The 18,014-nt window shown below is 44.6% G+C and overlaps 1 protein-coding gene across 2 annotated transcripts in view; it reads left to right on the forward strand.

Annotated features, from left to right (window-relative positions):
• Positions 1–18,014, forward strand: part of LOC135902382 (MFS-type transporter SLC18B1-like) — a 58,715-nt gene that overhangs the window by 12,484 nt on the left and 28,217 nt on the right. For both annotated transcript variants that reach the window (XM_065432392.1, XM_065432393.1), the window contains exons 2-5: positions 11,117–11,507; positions 15,636–15,731; positions 15,938–16,011; positions 17,204–17,354. In XM_065432392.1, coding sequence (XP_065288464.1) covers positions 11,181–11,507; positions 15,636–15,731; positions 15,938–16,011; positions 17,204–17,354 — 648 coding nt within the window. In that variant the 5' untranslated portion in view covers positions 11,117–11,180. The remainder of the gene's footprint in view (positions 1–11,116; positions 11,508–15,635; positions 15,732–15,937; positions 16,012–17,203; positions 17,355–18,014) is intronic.

Raw genomic sequence — 18,014 nt, forward strand, 5'->3', positions numbered from 1 at the left:
ATAGAATCGCGTCACATAATGACAAAGGAGAGCTAGCGCGGCGAAGGTTTCATATGACGCATGAAGTTTTCCGCGAAGGCATGCATGCCGGAGAACACGTGCTCTCGCCGGGAATGTGTACCAGCTGCGTTCTGTAGCTATCTCGCGCCGCACAACAGCAGCGTCACGCCGAAAGAATGCAATCGTTATTGGAGTGGCGGCTAAAAGAAACAAAATCGTGGTTTGGATCGCGGTAATTAACCTTCCGTTTCTATCACTTCTGCATAAAGCACGCGACCCCCACTGTGTGTTATGCCTTGCATATTGTCAGAACCTGAGTCATTTGCTCGTCTATACCGCCTACGCAGACCTAAATAAACTACTGCCACTTGCACTCAGTCTTCTCTGCTCTCTTTGCAAACATTTTTTCACAACATACCTCAAGCGAAACAGAGAGAGAGAGAGAGAAGGAAACAGTAAGGAATCTTCCTATTTACGCATGCGCAAGGGTGTGACCTAATGTCATCATTGCAAACGTCAAAGGCAACAAGCGATGTGTGAGCTAAGCTTCGAGCTGCTGCAATCGCGAAATGTATTCGAAACGACGCCCAGATTATGCACAGAAAAATGCGAACGCATTAAAGGGGCTGAAAACTGTATGTTAACGACCCCGCCTGTTGCACAGCAATGAAAGCATTGTAAGGGCAGTACATATGGTGTACGTAGACAAGGAGAACAGAGCCACGCAGTGCGCGTAATTTCGCGCCACCCACGCTTTCATTGTTCCGCCAACTAAGCCGACGTTCAAATCTACCGCGAAAAAATTACAGGGTTTTACGTGCCAAAACCACCATCTGATTATGAGGCACGCCGTATAGTGGGGGACTCCGGAATAATTTCGACAACCTGGGGTTCTTTAGCGTACTCCTGAATCTAACTACCCGGGTGTTTTCGCACTTCGCCCCCTTCGAAATGCGGTCGCCGGCATTCGATTCCGCGACCTCCGTGCTCAGCAGTCCAACACTGTAATTACTAAGCAACCACGGCGAGCTAAAAATCTGCTGTTTGAGAAGCTCATTCCCAAAGCCACGTCAATGTGTTGCTGAAGGCACAACAAAGGCATCTAAAGAGTTCTTTTCGTTCTAGAGGTTCTACTATTTACCTTATATAGTGGGACGGTATAGAAACACTGACATTTGAGATCGATATAAATTATGAGCAGCTAAAGAGTTGCAGCCGACGGATTGGTTCGTGTACTTACCACGCTGCGGAACGTTTGTTCCACGCCACACCGATCTTGAAGGACATGCAACTGTCACTAGCTGTCTCGTAACGGCACTATAAATCAATGTATCAGTTCTGTACATTACCAGAAACTAAATGCGGGGGCTGTGGGTTCGGCTACCACCGGCGGGAAGTTGTTTTATTTCGTCCACTTTTATTTCCCATCACCTTATCATTCATTCCTACACTTCAAATAAAACCAACCAATAATTTTCCATGTGCCTCCCTTGGCTTCATTAACTGTTGAATTCATGTGGTAGCGAAAAACAAAAGTCGGACTCATCCGTTCCCCTCCCCCTTTAATGAATGCAATGAAATTTCAGACGGACATCGTTGACAGAAACTTAATTCTTTCGACCACAGACTATATGCACAGTATACGGTGTCTACAATGACTTATCACTTCGGCTATTTCGCGTTTGTTTGGCCCTTAATTTGAAGTGACAAGATCACGATATTCAAAATTATGACCACCGATCTCTTGTTGGAGTCTTCCTGCTTCCACCATTATCTTTTGGGCTGTTTAGAAATGGCGCTCGATCCAATAACTATGTGTTGTGCCACAGAAACTACATTTCAAGAACAAACGCACGTATAATAATAATAATAATAATAATAATAATAATAATAATAATAATAATAATAATAATAATAATAATAATAATAATAATAATAATAATAATAATAATAATAATTGCCACTTTGTAGGGAATAGAGAGAGGTTCAGGTCCGTCAAAGCCAACAGGAGGCTTGAAGGACTGGGCCCGGCAGAGGTAAAAAAATGGCAACAAGCAAAACATTGGTTGAAAGGAACAATATAATCAGCTGAAAAAATAGAAAAACAAAGCAATCACAAATCCAGTACCAAGGGCACCAGTGCTAACTCTAAGGAAACAAAACTCAAAATATATAATCTCATAGTTCTAAGCACAACCGTAAAAGAATACAACAATCAACACAATGTTCTCAAATGCTTTTTTAGGTTCCGCATAGAGGTTACAGCAAAAAATTCTTTTGGTAAGCCATTAAAAATGTCAGGCACATAAGCACACAGTCTTGCCTTTCCATACTTTGTTAAGCTCCGCGGTACATAATATCGAATAGGTTTTCGCAATTCACGGTTAGCATCATATCTAATTAAAAAGTCTGAATTAAAAAAGTGGCGATGAACAACTGTTTGTACGTAGAGAGAACGGAATGAAGACGCAAGAACCGGGAAATGGCCAGCCCGGATGGGATATGACAATTATACGCAATGCCTTTTAACATGTTTTTTTAAGATGCTATCAATTCGGCAATGCCAACGGGAAGGACATGACGCAAATAATGTGATTCCATATCTAAGAACACTATACGCAAGTGCATAAATTATGCTTTTTTTTCACATCATACATTGGAGCCAAAGATTTGATATTAAAGAGCAGCCATGAAACCTTCCGTAGCCTGGCACAAACGTAAGCCAAGTGGTCATGACATGATAAACTTCTATCGAAAGCCACCCCGAAATATTTGTACGAATTTACATATTCAACGGGTTTGCAACAAGAGAATCATGATCATGTAAAAATACTTGTGTGTCTATAAGGGCTGTCTTTAGCGCACTTCTAAACATATTATTTTGGTTTTCTGTGTGTTCACTGAAATTTTGTTCTCAGCGAACCATTTCATTGCACGATTTACGTTTTCCTGCAGCACATTAACTGCTGTCTAGTAGTTTATATGTCTTGTGAGCAAAACAGTGTCGTCCGCGTACTGAAATATTAAGCACTTAGAAGTTATTAAGCTGAAGTCATTTGTAATATATTAAAGAGTAGTGGAGATAGACTGGATCCCTGTGGTATACACCAACCTTCACAGGCAGCCTGCTAATATATTGAGATTGGTTGCTTAACAATTTGAGAACGACCGCTCAAAAAATTCTTGAGAACGGCAAAAAAGGGACCTCGAAATCCTAGTAAGTATAGTTTTCCGAAAAGAATACCGTGATTAACCCTATCAAAAGCTTTCTTAACATCAAAAAACAGCGCAGCTAAACGAGTTTTCCTCAAATGCTGCGCACAACTGATCTGAAAATTCCTCGAGAATATGTATGGTGCCCCTTCCTGGAATTCTTAGACGTAGGAAACTTTTTTCATTCTTCACAGCACGGATTTCGCAAGGGATTTTCCTGCGAGACGCAATTGGCACTTTTCCTTCATGATCTTCACACTAATCTAGATACTAACCAGCAGACAGACGCAGTATTCCTAGACTTCGCCAAAGCATTTGATAAGGTACCACATCAACGACTATTACTAAAGCTATCTCTAGCGAACGTGCACCCCGATATATTGCGATGGATTGAAGCTTTCCTTAGTAACCGCTCACAGTTTGTTCTTATTAACAACAGCCCATCTGTTTCCCTACCGGTAACTTCTGGGGTTCCACAAGGATCTGTCCTTGGGCCTCTCCTCTTTTTAATATATATTAACGACTTACCTCTGCATGTATCCTGCAACATTCGCATGTTTGCAGACGACTGCGTTGTTTACCAAGCAATTACTAACATGTCTGACCAAATCTCCCTTCAGGAGGATATTAACCACTTGCAACAATGGTGCGATTGCTGGTTAATGACACTTAACCCAAATAAATGTAAAGTAGTGGTATTCTCCCGCCGACATAACCCACTAGCTTACCCATACACAATAAATAACGTAGACGTAGAAACTGCGCAGTCCTATAAATACCTTGGTGTTACCCTTACAAATGACTTGACTTGGAGCACACATATTACTAACGTCATCTCATCTGCTAATAAATCTCTTGGTTTCTTAAAACGAAACTTAAAGCAAGCACCCACGCATGTGAAATTACTAGCCTACAAGACCATAATCAGACCCAAACTCGAATATGCATGTGCCGTATGGAGCCCTCATCAAGCATATCTAATCAACGCACTTGAATCGGTGCAAAACCGTGCCATAAGGTTCATTCATTCAACGTATTCATATGATGTCAGCGTGTCATCACTGAAAAAAGAATCCGGACTGGTTACACTCGCTGATCGCCGTCGCATCTCAACTCTCTCTCTTTTTCATAAGTTTTATCATACTTCACTTAATCAACCACCATACATTATTCCCGCTGCCCGTGTATCACATCGCACTCGGCACGTGTACCAAGTTGGCCGCCCTCGCACTCATACTACCACTTTTTCAGGCTCATTCTTCTTTCGCGCAGCAACAGATTGGAACAACCTGCCCCACCAAATTGCCGCCATAACTTGTGCACCTACATTCATGCAAAGACTGACAGACCATTTTTTAGAATAAAAAATGAACAGGATATGCTATCTATGTGTGTACTAGATGGAATTATGTACTTAATTTTCGTGTGTGTTGTAACTTATGCTCTGTTATTTTTACTTATGCTCTGTGATTTTAAAAATGATGTATAATAAATACATGTATGCCCACCCCTTATGTAATGCCCCTATGGGGCTTTTAAGGTAATAAAATGAAATGAAATGAAATAAAGCCATATTGATGGTTTGAAAAGACAGTAAATTTGTTTAAGAAAGACATCCTGCATTCAAATAGAAATTTCTCTAGTATTTGGGAAAGGATTGGCAAAGCAGATCGGTCGATAGTTCTCAACTGCATCCTTCTGACCTCCCTTGAACAGTGGTCTTACAATAGCGGCCTTACAATTTTCTGGCAAGACGGCATGTTCTAAGAAATCGTTAATCGAAAAGAGCATAATGTCCGAAAGAGAGTCAAAATTCCGTCGCAACAATGCCGCCGATATGCTATCTGTTCCAGCGGCCTTACTCCGCTTCAAGCTAAACACTAACCTGGCAAGATCTTCCTTTGAAAACTTTGGAAGATATGCGGAGGCTGACAAAGATTCTTTTAAAGTGCATTTTACGCCTTGTCGAGCTGCTGCCATTTCCGCCGCGAGCGTGAAATGCTTATTGAAACTATCAGCTTTTGAAACAGGCTCTTCTAGTAAAACATCAGAACTGGGCACATTCCTGTCTTGTCCACGAATATGGTTAATCAGTGACCATATCTTTGCAGGATTTTTAAACGCTTGTTTGAACTGCTGTTGAAAGTACAGCCGTCGAGCTGATCGAATAAGTGCCACAACTTCGTTTCTGGCGGCTCTGTAATCTGAGCGAAGGTCTGCGTTTTTAGGAGCATGCTTGGAACGTCTTCAAAATCAGTCTCTGTTCGCGATTGCCCGTAAACTTTCAGGGCTAAGCCAATCATGATTCCACCTTTTTTTTTTACGCATAATTTTTCGCGTACAAGTTCTTTCGAGCTCGTCAAGTCTATGGCACATCTTTGAGTAAACTACCTCTGCTGGATCGTCCGCAATTAAACTTGCCCAGTGAAAAGATGCCAGTAATGCATCCAACTTTCTTTCATCTGTTATTGTCACGTGTATCTTATTAACATCACTGAAATTTGAAGTAGTTCCAGATGGTTTGGAGTGAGGAGAAAAACGGCAGGTGGTTAAATAATGATCAGCCAGCCGCTGAGAAATGATACACGAGGTCAAAGTGTGATTCGATGCACGAACAGCGATGTGGTCAAGACATGACTTAACTTGTCGACCGTTCAAGAAATATTCACGCGTGGCGGCAGTGATCGCGTTTTCAATTCCATGTGCTGATAGTGAAGATAGGTAATCTGAAATAGAAATTCTGCTTGTGCTTAGGATATCAATGTTCCGATCCCCTGTTAGGCAGAACAACTCAGCTTCTTTGTACTTGAGAAGTATTTCCTCGAGTTCAATTACAAACCTTGTCATGCTACCAGATGGTGGTCTATATTTTATTTATTTATTTTATTTATTTATACATACTGCAGCGCAATTTGCGCTATAGCAGGAGTGGGTTGAGAAAAGGTACAGAAAATGCATTGGAGTTTACAGCGGTAAACACAAATGAACACTTTTACAAAAGAACACTGATGAAGGAAAATACACAAGAAGTTATACAAATGCTGCCGGGCATGGGTGAGCACCATTATGCATCTAGGTTGGCGGTTGCAATAATTCGGGATGAGCATGAGCGAATGGACTCAGGTAATGAATTCCAGTCTCCGATTGAGCGGGGAAAAAAGCTGAATTTGAACATGTTAGTACGTACGTAGTAGGGTATCAAGTTTAGGTCATGATGTCTTCTCGTGAGGCGCGAAGTTAATGTGATTATCATTTGAGAGGCTAACCAAAAAATTGACGATGCAATGCAAGAATTTTAATGATTCGACACGACGACGAGAAGAGAGCGTGTTTAGGTTCAAGGAAGAAAGTGTTGAAGAGGGCGAAAAGTCGCGATCGTAACGAAGACATAAAAATTGCACAGCTTTTTTTCTGTATTGCTTTTAGCTTGTTAATCTCTAACTGCTTATGCGGGCTCCACACTACAGATGCATAATCAAGAACAGGGCGGATTAGAAATTTAAACATTAGTAACTTTGTGCGTTTAGGAGATCGGGTTAGCGTTAGCGTTAGATCGGATACCGCGAGTAATGTAAAAGCCGCGTGTAATAAATTCACGTTTAAGGCCAAACATTCCGCATGCATAAACGTAATGTCAACTGCTGAAACATCGTATTTTTCACTCACAAGGATAGCGATCCCTCCTACACGGCGTATACAGGGCGTACAGTAAGACTGGCACGATAACCGTTCACTGCGAACATATCTAAACAGGATAGTGGTGCATTTATCTCGGTGAGAACAAATATATCAACGAAACCTATAGATTCTTCTGTTAAAACCTTGAATTGTTCCCAATATTTGCGGAGACTACGAACATTCAAGTTTATCAACGTGGATTCTTGATCTTCGTTTCGGCCAAAGTTTGCCTTAAACCTAGCGAAGGCTGGAAATTCTAGTGGGCTAGGTAATGATCGGTCAGTCATTTTATCTTATCGATGTCCGAGTCGCAAGTAATTCGCATGAGTGTTGCTGCTTCGTCTTTCTTTGCGAAGATCTTGCCGCCTCTTACCCATATGAATTTGCAGCCTGCTTTTTTCCTGCGGTCCTTGCTAACCAAAATAACCTCCTGTTGAACTGTGACAGATTTTCGTTGAAATACAGGTGGCCCAATGATTCCGATTCAAAGAGGCTCTGGAGCTTGGCTCGTGCTGCGTACCAGCGTTCCCGAACAGCAATTGAAGCGAATCGTACCAAGATCGGCGGAGATGGCTTCTTGCTTGAAGACGGTGGATAGCCACAATTTCTCCGTTGTGAGGCTTCTCTAGCTTGAGTTTCTCGGCCAGCTCATCAAGGAACTCAGTCAGGTGTTCATCTGTTCTCAATTTCAAGACAGGAATTTCAATGTTGGCGTTCCTGCTATGTTCGGAATCATTTAGGCCTTGTGATAGCTGATGAATCAATGATTCTTCGGCGAGCGCCTTTTCTTGTAGTTGCTGCACTTCTTTCCTGCAAGTCGAGACTTCCTCTTTATCAGCTGTAAGTTGTTCGACCGCATCATCGTATTGTGCCCATAGGAACTTCACGGATTCCTCTACGTCATTAACCACTGTACAAAGCCTAGTGAACTCTGCCTTTGATAGAAGCAGGGAATCCACCTTCGCGTGGAGCTCTGGCAGCGATTCCACATTTCGTTTAATGTCCTTTATCTCCGCTAAAAGTGCTCCTAGCATGTCAGAGCTGTCCGTAGGTTGTGGCACCTACTGCGAACTGGAGCCAGTACGTTTTTTGTTAGAACGGCAGGCTTTGCACACCCAGACTTCTCGTTTTTGTGGTCCCACCGTATTGAATGTGTTTGGAGCAATGCCAGAGCAGTTCTGCCCCAAATGATACGGCTCTTTGCAATCCATACATCTAATATAACGGCCATCATCAGGCAACGCCTTCTGACACACAATACATTCATCACCGTCACCCATAATAGCGCAACAATGCACACTAACACTTGGCAGTCAGCAGACGGCGGCAAAAAAAAAAATACTAGAAAACTAAAAACAAGGTACAGAAAAGCACTCTACCTGTGCAGAAAATAAACCTCAGGCTGTGGCGAAAATCTGCAAAATAATAATAATAAAGAGGTAGGGAAAGTTAATCCAGTGCTCCTACTAGAGCGTTTCTCACAGCCCTTGAAACGTCTTGGGAGGTTAAATCTCGCAATATAATAACCCTAAAAACACATAGCTCGAATGTTGAAGCCTCAACAACTAACGTTCGAAACGTCGGAATGTACGCAATTCTTTCATTTAGGTTACAACAATTTTTTTCAATCATCCATGCGCGAAGCTTCGTTGCATGCTTGTCAAGCCAAAAGGAACCTTTTTTGTGCTCGGCAATGATTCTAGTTAATAAACATAATAATAAAACTACTCGCCCCCTCTCGTATAGATGTACTGGCTGATATGGTGATCTTATACACCTGGATAGACTTGTTTGAATGGCTTTTGACGCCAACTATGGCAAGGCGACTGAACTCTATCCTAATATTTCCGTCCTAATCTCCAGGAAAAAATAAGCGAGAAGATTTTTATGCAGCAGCTTTTCCGAAAGCTATTAATAAACGCACACAGTAAACATAAAGTCGTTGTTTGCAGCAGAGCACGGCATCTGTCGTTCGTCATGCAGGAAAGCTAAGCCACGCTCAGGCTGTAATATGGGGGCAGAAGGTGGCACTGACGAACGTATGAGCAAGGTGCAACGGTGCGAAACGGCGTTCGCTAATGCATAGCTGCGGGCAGTGCAACATGGAAGACAGATGTGGCGCGGTCAGCGAGAACGACACCCCTTCAGCGGCGCGAAACGGGGCACGGAGAGGCTACACAAATTGAGAATAGGCATTGTATAATGATGGGATGAAATCGCTAGCTGGTGATAATGCAATTCTGAACTCATTGCTTCCATTTCAGAGGATTGCAACAGTTTTGTGCAGAAACGGTCTGAATTCCTGTCACACACTCGCGACGCATCTGACTGCACTGGCGGCGCACGCTTGCATTGGTGACGAAGGTGCACAATACTTTTATTGTGCACCTTACGCGCACTTAACATGCTTACGGTTGCGCTGGTGCCTCTTTCGACTAACAAAACCCTGCCACTTGTTCGCTGCTTGATTTATGCTTTATATATTACTTAGATACCCCCATTTTGAGCAAGAACTATTTTGTTATGATATATGACAATTGCGTTAGGTGGAGGAGGAGGAAATAACTTTATTGCTTGTCCTGCGAGTTGGTGGGGAGAGCAAAAGGCCCCACCAAGGAGGCGGCCAGGAGTTCGTGGGTCCTGGCGGCATCCTCGGCCCGCTGGATGGCCCGTAGTTGATCCTCGAGGGCGGGGCTGAGCAGCGCGGCTCCCCAGCGCGTGCGAAGGCTGTTGCTAGAGGCCGCGTTCTCGTTATTTTTATGTATCCCTCGGCATTCCCATAATGTATGCTCCAGAGTGGCTCTGGATTCGCATGTGTTGCATTTGTCCGTTTGATATATATCTGGATATACGATGTGCAAGAGCGCACGATTCGGATACGTCCTAGTTTGTAACTGCCGCCATGCGAGAGACTGTTTTTTTTTGCCAATTTGCATGATGTCGCGGGAATATGCCCCGCTGTAACCTATAGTGTTTCGTGATTTCATTATATGTGGTCATCCTCTTCTCCCACGCCCACTCATTTACCGCACCGTCACATCGAGAGGGTGCCGGGGCGTCACTTGCGACTGCGGCTCGGTGCCCTCGAGCCGCGTCGTGTGCCGCCTCGTTGTTGCCGTCCTCCGCGATGGTGTGAGCGGGTATCCATGTGATGTACACCTTTCTTTTCCAATTTTGACCTCCTGCATGTAAGAAGAATGCGTAGTGCCTCCGGGGAGATTTGGTCGTTGGCAAAGTTTCTTATTGCCGTCTGAGAGTCGCTGACTATCACGGTTGCGTTAGTCTGAGCTACTGCGAGCGCTATGGCTACGTCTTCCGCTGTGTCGTTACTTGTGGTGCGTATCGTCGCGCACGTCTTGCACTGTTTTTCGCCATCGATTACGGCTGCCGTAAACCCTCGTCTGCGATTGTTTCGAGTCGCGTCTACGAAGACTGCGTCCTTGTCGCTGCCGAATGTCTTTTGTATCTGCTTCGGTCTGTTCTCTCGTCTATCCTTATTGTGTTCTGGGTGCATGCTCTTTGGTATTCGGGGTATTACCATTGTTTCCTTCGTCTCTCTCGGGATGTCCACCTTGACACCGTGCTGTGTATGGTAACCTATGTCTAGTCTCTCTAGGATGTATCTGCCTGCTCTAGTCCGAGAGAGGCGTTCATATTGTGCCATACATTGCGCTTCAATGAGCTCGTCTATCGTGTTGTGGAGGCCTAATTGTAGCAACTTGTCTGTGCTGGTACTGATCGGTTAGCTATACTAAATTGAAAAAAAAAATAAAGGGAAATAAGTTTAGTAAAAGGGGGGAAAACATGAAGTCTCTTTCTTTCTTGAATCACTCAGTTTCTTAGTCCGCGCTGCTTTATAATTTATTTATTTATTTATTTATTTATTTATTTATTTATTTATTTATTCCTCAAATGCCCCTGGAGAGGGGTATTACATGGGGGGTGGCAGCTTCAAAGAAGAAGGTGTTCGATGGCAGTTAAGATAATGTTAAGCAATTCGCCTTGTTTACATCAAACCTCCTATCAAATAACTGTAACGGATATGGCGTCGGCAGTTTACACATACACACATGAACCAAAGTGCTCTTTTACTTGTGACGCTCGAATTCAGTGGTGAAGTCCTGGGGAATTACTGGTAATCAGCCAGAGCTATGGGTGTTTCGTGCGCATTGATTCCGAAACGAAGCATCTGCAAACGAGCGCTGCACGTTTCCCCGACGCGCAGGAGAGAGGAGCCACGCGTCGCCTAGCTGCATCTGCGGGCGATCGCGGGTTCGGCCGAGAACGTCATGCGACAAGAGAGCTCCGGCGCCGCCGGCGGCGGTCGCGCCGTCAACGGCGGCTCTCGCCTGCGGGACGCCGACCTGCCGACCCCACCGGGCTGCGATCCTTCTTCGGAGGAGCCTCACCATCCGCACGGTCCGCTGTGGTCCGGACACCGCACTTTCCTGAGCATCTACCGCGATGACGACGGAAAGTTGTTCACGCACCGCGAGTCCTCGTTCAAGTGTAACACTGGCGACGACGACAGCATCGCTTGGCTCTGGATGGTGGTGTGGTGCAATTGCTTCATCATCATGGGCATGTCGCTGCAGGGATTCAGCCTTCAGTCGCTGGTGAGTAACAACCGAGAGCAAAAGAAAGCATGTGTGGTTGTTTTGATGTCACGTTTCGCAACCTTGCGGTCGCCTTCACCCTAAAAGATGATTACACGCGTTGGGGCTCATCTTGACTCAAACGATAATACTTTCTGTGTAACCCTGTGATGGCCAGACCCAAGTTCACATTAAGGAAAACAGAACTTGTGCACTATATTTCTGGCATTTCTGGTTCACTTTATTTCTTTATTTCTGGCATTTCTGGCACTTTATTCTGCATGCATTTCGTGACCTGAAAATACAAGGAGCGCAGTATTAACGAAAATGCACGATACATAGATGGATACTGTTTGGGAAAAAAGACCCAAGAATTACAATTCTTTTAGGCGTTCTTCCGCAGCCTCCGCCCTTCTTTGACATCCCTTCGACTACCTTCTGCCCTCCGAAGGTCCGTCACATATTATGGGCTGGCCTCCACTGCCTCCTTTCAATATCATTTTGAATACTGTCTATTTGCTTCTATTACATTCATCTGCCCTTGGCTTACTTTGCATTTATTTTAACTGTGTAATCAGAGAAAAATTGGGATGCCAGCAGGTAATTTTGCATAACTGATTGTCCTATATTTAGTTCAATTAGAAGTTACATACCGTGGTTTTATTGCGATATCCCGATATGATTATAAAACATGCCGTAACGGGGAGCTCCGGATTAACTTTGACTACCGGGGTTCTTTACCGTGCACCCAGTTCACTGTATACACAAGTCTTTCTTTTGCATTCCGAGCCCTTCAGAATGCGGCCGCCGCTGCCAGGATCGAACCCACAACCTCGAGCTCAGCAGCGCAGCGTCATAGACAATGGGCTACCGCGGCGGGTAGCTCAATTCCCATTAAACTTTCCGCACCACGACGGATGACGTCAACTCGTATGCGTACGCGTACGCGACGGAGAAAGCGTTCACCTTGCACGCCTCCGCGCAGAGCTGCAACAAGCTGCATCGCAGAACAGTATAGAACTTTCACGTTCCAATTGAGCTTCGCTAACAAGAACAACAACACTTAATGAATACACTTTCAACTCAAATTGCTTCAACTATTCATATTTCCCTGAAATTATAAGAGAAGGGAACCAATTCAGTCCTTGTGTTACTAACACTTCATCTTTAAATATATCTTCTTAACTATGGTGGAAATGGATGTACAGGTCGAGCAGTTTCTGTTGACTTTCTTTTATAACCGGTACCCGGATTTTGTATTTCACTAACCTGATTGCATCATTCCGCACCCTACCATATTGTAATTGTCGTAATTTGTAATCTTGTCGTGATTTGTCGCATTGCTACTTGTCGCACTGCTACTACTGATGTTCATGTACCGATTACTTCAGCGTTTTGCATTGTATAAATGATTTGATTGTACTTGTTTTAAACTTATGTGTATGCCCTCCCTGCTGTGATCTCTTGTGAGATCGGCAGTATTACTATAAATAAAAAAATGAAATTAGGGCACTGATCGTAGCGGCACGCGGCCCCACTCAAACACACATTGTCTGCCGCTCGAGATGTTGAACCGTATTTGGGCACCGGCAAGACCCTCTTGAACGACCCCGTGAGGTTTACGAAGCATGACAGGAAGCTTTCTGACGTCTAGTCGTTTATGAAAGTGGATTAAGCTGTTTAGTCGCTCGCACTTCGTTTTTTCCGAGCTAAGTGGTGCACAAGATACGTACGAGTACGCACGAATAAACACGAAACGCTCGCCTGAGTGCGTTCATCTTGTTAGACCCGCGTTCTTGTGAACGCAAGGTATGACGAGCTCTATGTGCACTGCATGTGAATCGACAGAATGTTAATGGGCCGTTGTTACAGCTGGACCACATGAGGAGTGCAGCAGATGTTCTTGAAAGGGCACTCAGGCACTCTAAACCTTTTTGAGTGACATGGCGCGCAGTCAGTCGAGACGAAAACGAATGTATATACACGTGGCTGTGGCGTCACGCAGATGAACTTATTGTTTTTGTACGAACTATGTGAGCTCTTCAAATTTTTTTCTTCGTTTACTACCATAGGCTGCAGCGCAGAAAAGCGGCGGGCTGAGAGTACACGTCATCTTCCAAAAGGACATTACACTCTGCTGGAATGCCTTCCGAGCGCGTCGCTTCGAACTTTCCACTTCTGCACTGAGTGCTGACTTATAATTTTTTTTAAAAGTTATTCTGGAAAACATGTGTAAAGCTCGTATAATGCTGTATGATATTAGAATGCCTGTTGTACTATTGAGACGTATAATCACACACACACACACACACACACACACACACACACACACACACACACACACACACACACACACACACACACACACACACACACACACACACACACACACACATATATATATATATATATATATATATATATATATATATATATATATATATATATATATATATATATATATATATATATCGGTCTCATAAAACTGTGGTTTTGATCGCGAGCAGCTTTCTACAGGCTCGTCGCGAGGTCAGTTCTATTGCTGGGTTATCAAAAACTAAAGCTTTACAAGATAAGTGGGAACTGAGTCAGGCAGTAATGTTATCAGCCATAAAGTGACGTATACGTTTGTCGCTCGTTTGACAAAACAGTCTACACTGACGGAATGTAAACTCGTGTATGCGCGATGCGCTAAATCGAAAGGGAAAGGGAAGTGGGAAAGATGCACACTAGTCATTGCCCACTTCATGCTACAACGATTTATCCTTCCTTTTTTGTCCTGTCCAGGTATGTGTAAAATTTGTTCTTCATCATAGCTGTACCTGCCAGGAACGCATCGCAGTAAAACGATTACTTATGTCCTAAAGATTACAATAGAACAATGACGTTTTAGCCGCTTGGTTGCCTTGCAGGCAGCTAAATACGCACTTTTGCGTAAATATCTAATTTAGATGAAACAGCCATATAATTGCAGCTGCAAGTGAATGCAGTACAAGATATGGCGTGAGCCTAGCGGCCAAGCCAGTGCCATTGGCCAAGCTCGCTTAACTTGCGCCCGTCGTCGGTTTCAGGCCATTCGCCGTGCTACCATTGTGACAATGCGTGGGGCACGACAGCATGACATCGCTTCTGAGCGTGAGCAGCGAGCACGGAAGCGGAATGAAGGTCCGCGTGATGCTCGAAGTACAATGAAACGCCATTAGGATGAAGCGCCCAGGACTTGCGAAATTCTTCGTTACACAGGCCACTTCGCTGTAAAGGTCGCGCACCGTACCGCTCATATCAGAGGAGGCTATGGATTTTTAGCAAAAAGCGAACCTTTATTTAACATGAATACAAAATATATTTCGTGAAAGAAGTCGCTAATTTTCTTTTTCGCATATTGCCCTAGGGAACGTGTGACTGCAGCCGAACTCATATACGAGTATACGATTCTATAGAATCGTGATCAACAGCATACTTGGCGGCGAAACACAGGAGCGACGGAAGGCAGAGCTGCAGAGCGTGGAATGCGCTGTCCGTCCCCTTGTTGCCATAATTGGTGACAGCGAGTCGTATTAGAGCATGAATATCATTGTGGGCCTACTGTCGCACTTTCTTTGTCTTTTATTTTTTGCCGGCAGGTCCCTCTAATGTGGGTCGCCAATGTCCGCCTGTTCGACTTTTTTTTTTTTTAAATTGAGGGCACTATCGTGCATATCTACCGCAGAGTCTGCACCGAGACTCTCCCGCGCGGCCTTCGATGTGGTGTCCACTGACGCCCCCCATGTATAAGGGGCGGCTGCCGAACGCCGTGGTCGTGCCGCCATGTCGGTTCGTTCTAAAGCAACAAATGAGGCGTCGGGGACTCCTTCGTTATGCAAGCAAATTCACCGTACGCATTTTCACCATAGAGGTGTCCACAGAACTTACGAAATCTATGTATGAGTTAGGCGGGGACAAATGGAACCCTTCGTTCTAGAGGTCATTTCCTTGTAGAGGCTTTGCCTTCTTTCAATTAAATTATCTCTCTCTCGTTGTAGAGGTGTTTGACTGTATATGCAGCAGAAAGATGATACGCAGATATTTATCACGCAACAAGGAACTCGCTAAAGGTGCTCCCATCTTAAAAATGATACACTTGCTTTTTTTTCATTTTTCCTGTTCCAGGCGTCACGACACGGACTTACCTACTTCGACACTGGCTCCCTCTTCAGTGCAACTAAAGCCACAGCCATAGTTGGGTCCTTGCTATCCCACAGCCTGGTATGCAGTCTATATTTGTTGAAAGATCAAACAATAACGCAAATTCTGTCTTCCCGTGACATTAATCTCAAAGCTGTACGCACCACAGTGTTGCAGTGGGCACGCCTTGCCTTCTTAGCTACAGTGTCTATATACTTATTCAATCATTCCGCGCTGAATTGGCTTTTTTTCCCTTCCTCCCTCTCTCTTTCTTTTTTTTTTTTCAGATGTCTGTCATCTACCCGAGCCACCTGTTGGTGTTAGGAGTAGTACTGAAAGCACTGGCTGTCGTTGCACTCGGGTAATTTCAGATTTACATTTCACACAGACACACACACATACACAAAAAAGGGGGGAGAAAGCTCTACCGGTACCTACCCCAGTCACATGGGCACTTTCAAAGACCTTTGAACCAAAGATTCTTTACTTCAATGAAGGACGCGCACTGTCACACGGCCGCATCAAAGGAGGTCTAGTCGAAGGGAGCTTTTAGTCAAGGGAGTCCACGTTGCCCTTTGATATCTCAAGGGAATACTCTTGAGCCTAAAGGGCGTCCGACAGAAGAAAACGAAATACTGAATAAATACGGAAGTTAAATTTTTACCTGTTAAAAGCAAGCATCACTGTATTATAGAAGTTTCTAAGCACTAAACACTTTGTGACACCCGCAATCTCAACCATGAACGCGGCGGTATACAGCAGCGCCGGCAGGGCCTGTCGCCAGCAGCAACATCGACGCAACATGAGTACTATGTGCGATCTGGTTATCGGTTACTAGGCATTAAAGTGTCCTCGTATTTTTTTTTTCTGCGTGTCGTTAGCTTCTTTCGTTCCTCGACGCTGTTACATGTTAGGGTAGGTTGCGGTTTCTATTAATAGCTTCAAGGAAAATCATCTTGAGACCATGTAACACTGACACATATACCTTGAACTAACGTTCCTTTGAAAGCTCTATTCTACTCAGCTTCTGAGGACCTTTGGTATGCCCGTGTGACTGGGGTATTAAGCTCAGCTTGTGGTACATTGGCGAAAGCGTGATTTTCGTCTTGTTTCAGCAACTGTGAGAACAGCTGATTTTCTCGGTTCCGCGCAAGTAGTTATAGTCAATACTTTCTATTTTTACACTGATCGATTTCTGTAGCATTCAAAACTCGCGGGATCGTCCGCGTAAACAAGTTACGCTTCCGGCAGTCGGCGGCAGTTTTACTTTCTACCGGCAAAATTGGCATTATTTCTTAAAACAAATGTGTCTATTTCCTGCAGTTAACTTTGCCTCAACCTGGGCGAAGTTAACCAGTGCGGCGCTCAAGAGCCGTGTCTCACGCCTCCCATTCGGTTATGTACACTAGAATATCACACTGTTTGATAATGCTCACGTCCAAGGACACCGAAGCTTATGCCCAAAGAAGCTTTCTCACTGCGATCATGACGCACATCCCTACGCGACAGCGGGTGCGTTGAGCTCATGCACGACTGCTCGCCTTCTTCCACAGAGCCCTGCACTGGCTTCCCGTCAACGAGACGGCGTTCATGGCACTGGGCGCGACGATCAAGTCCGTCGGCGGTGTGGGGCTCGCCCTGTACTTCACGGCCATGTACAGCGTGCTCTTTTACAAGCATCAGAGCTCTTACATCGTGCCGCTGGTGGGTAGATAAGGCCCACCTCTGAACTGAAGCGGGTGTATATAGTTCGGAACGTTGAGTATGTGGATGCAAAGAGACAATTGTGCACCATCTTTGTGAGTGTCCTATAGCTTCAGTGCACTAAGAGCGGCGCCGCGCGTGTCATGCTTCGGACAACCTTCCCCTCAACGAAAGCGAAATTCTTAGACGCTGTTTTCAACCAACTTATATATATATATATATATGTACGAATTTTATGAAAAAAATTTATATTTTATATAGTAGTTTTACAGCGAAGCTGTCTGTGGCTAGGGGCGGATCTCGTCTCCGTGGACATGGACCAACAATTTCACATAGGTGGGCCGATCCAGAAGTTAGTGAAATGCCGGGCCGACCCGCGGCGGAGGTGAAGCAGGCGTTAAGCGTTCTCAATACGTGGGCCGATCGCGAAGATAGTGCAATGCCGGGCCGACCCATGGCGGAGGTGCAGTTCGCCATTAAGGGGCCTACTTTCACAGTCTAGCTGGTCATCCTTCTTCACAGAGTGGAAGGACACTGAATATTTAAAATCACTCCTCTTTATGGAGGGCATCGGTACTGTTGGACAGACTGTACTCTTTCTATTTATTAACGAGAAGAGCTTTTTTTCCTGGCAGTGGGGTGGGGGATGACTCGTCTCGC

Source organism: Dermacentor albipictus, chromosome 5 (genome assembly GCF_038994185.2).
Source record: "Dermacentor albipictus isolate Rhodes 1998 colony chromosome 5, USDA_Dalb.pri_finalv2, whole genome shotgun sequence".
NCBI classification, from domain to species: domain Eukaryota; kingdom Metazoa; phylum Arthropoda; class Arachnida; order Ixodida; family Ixodidae; genus Dermacentor; species Dermacentor albipictus.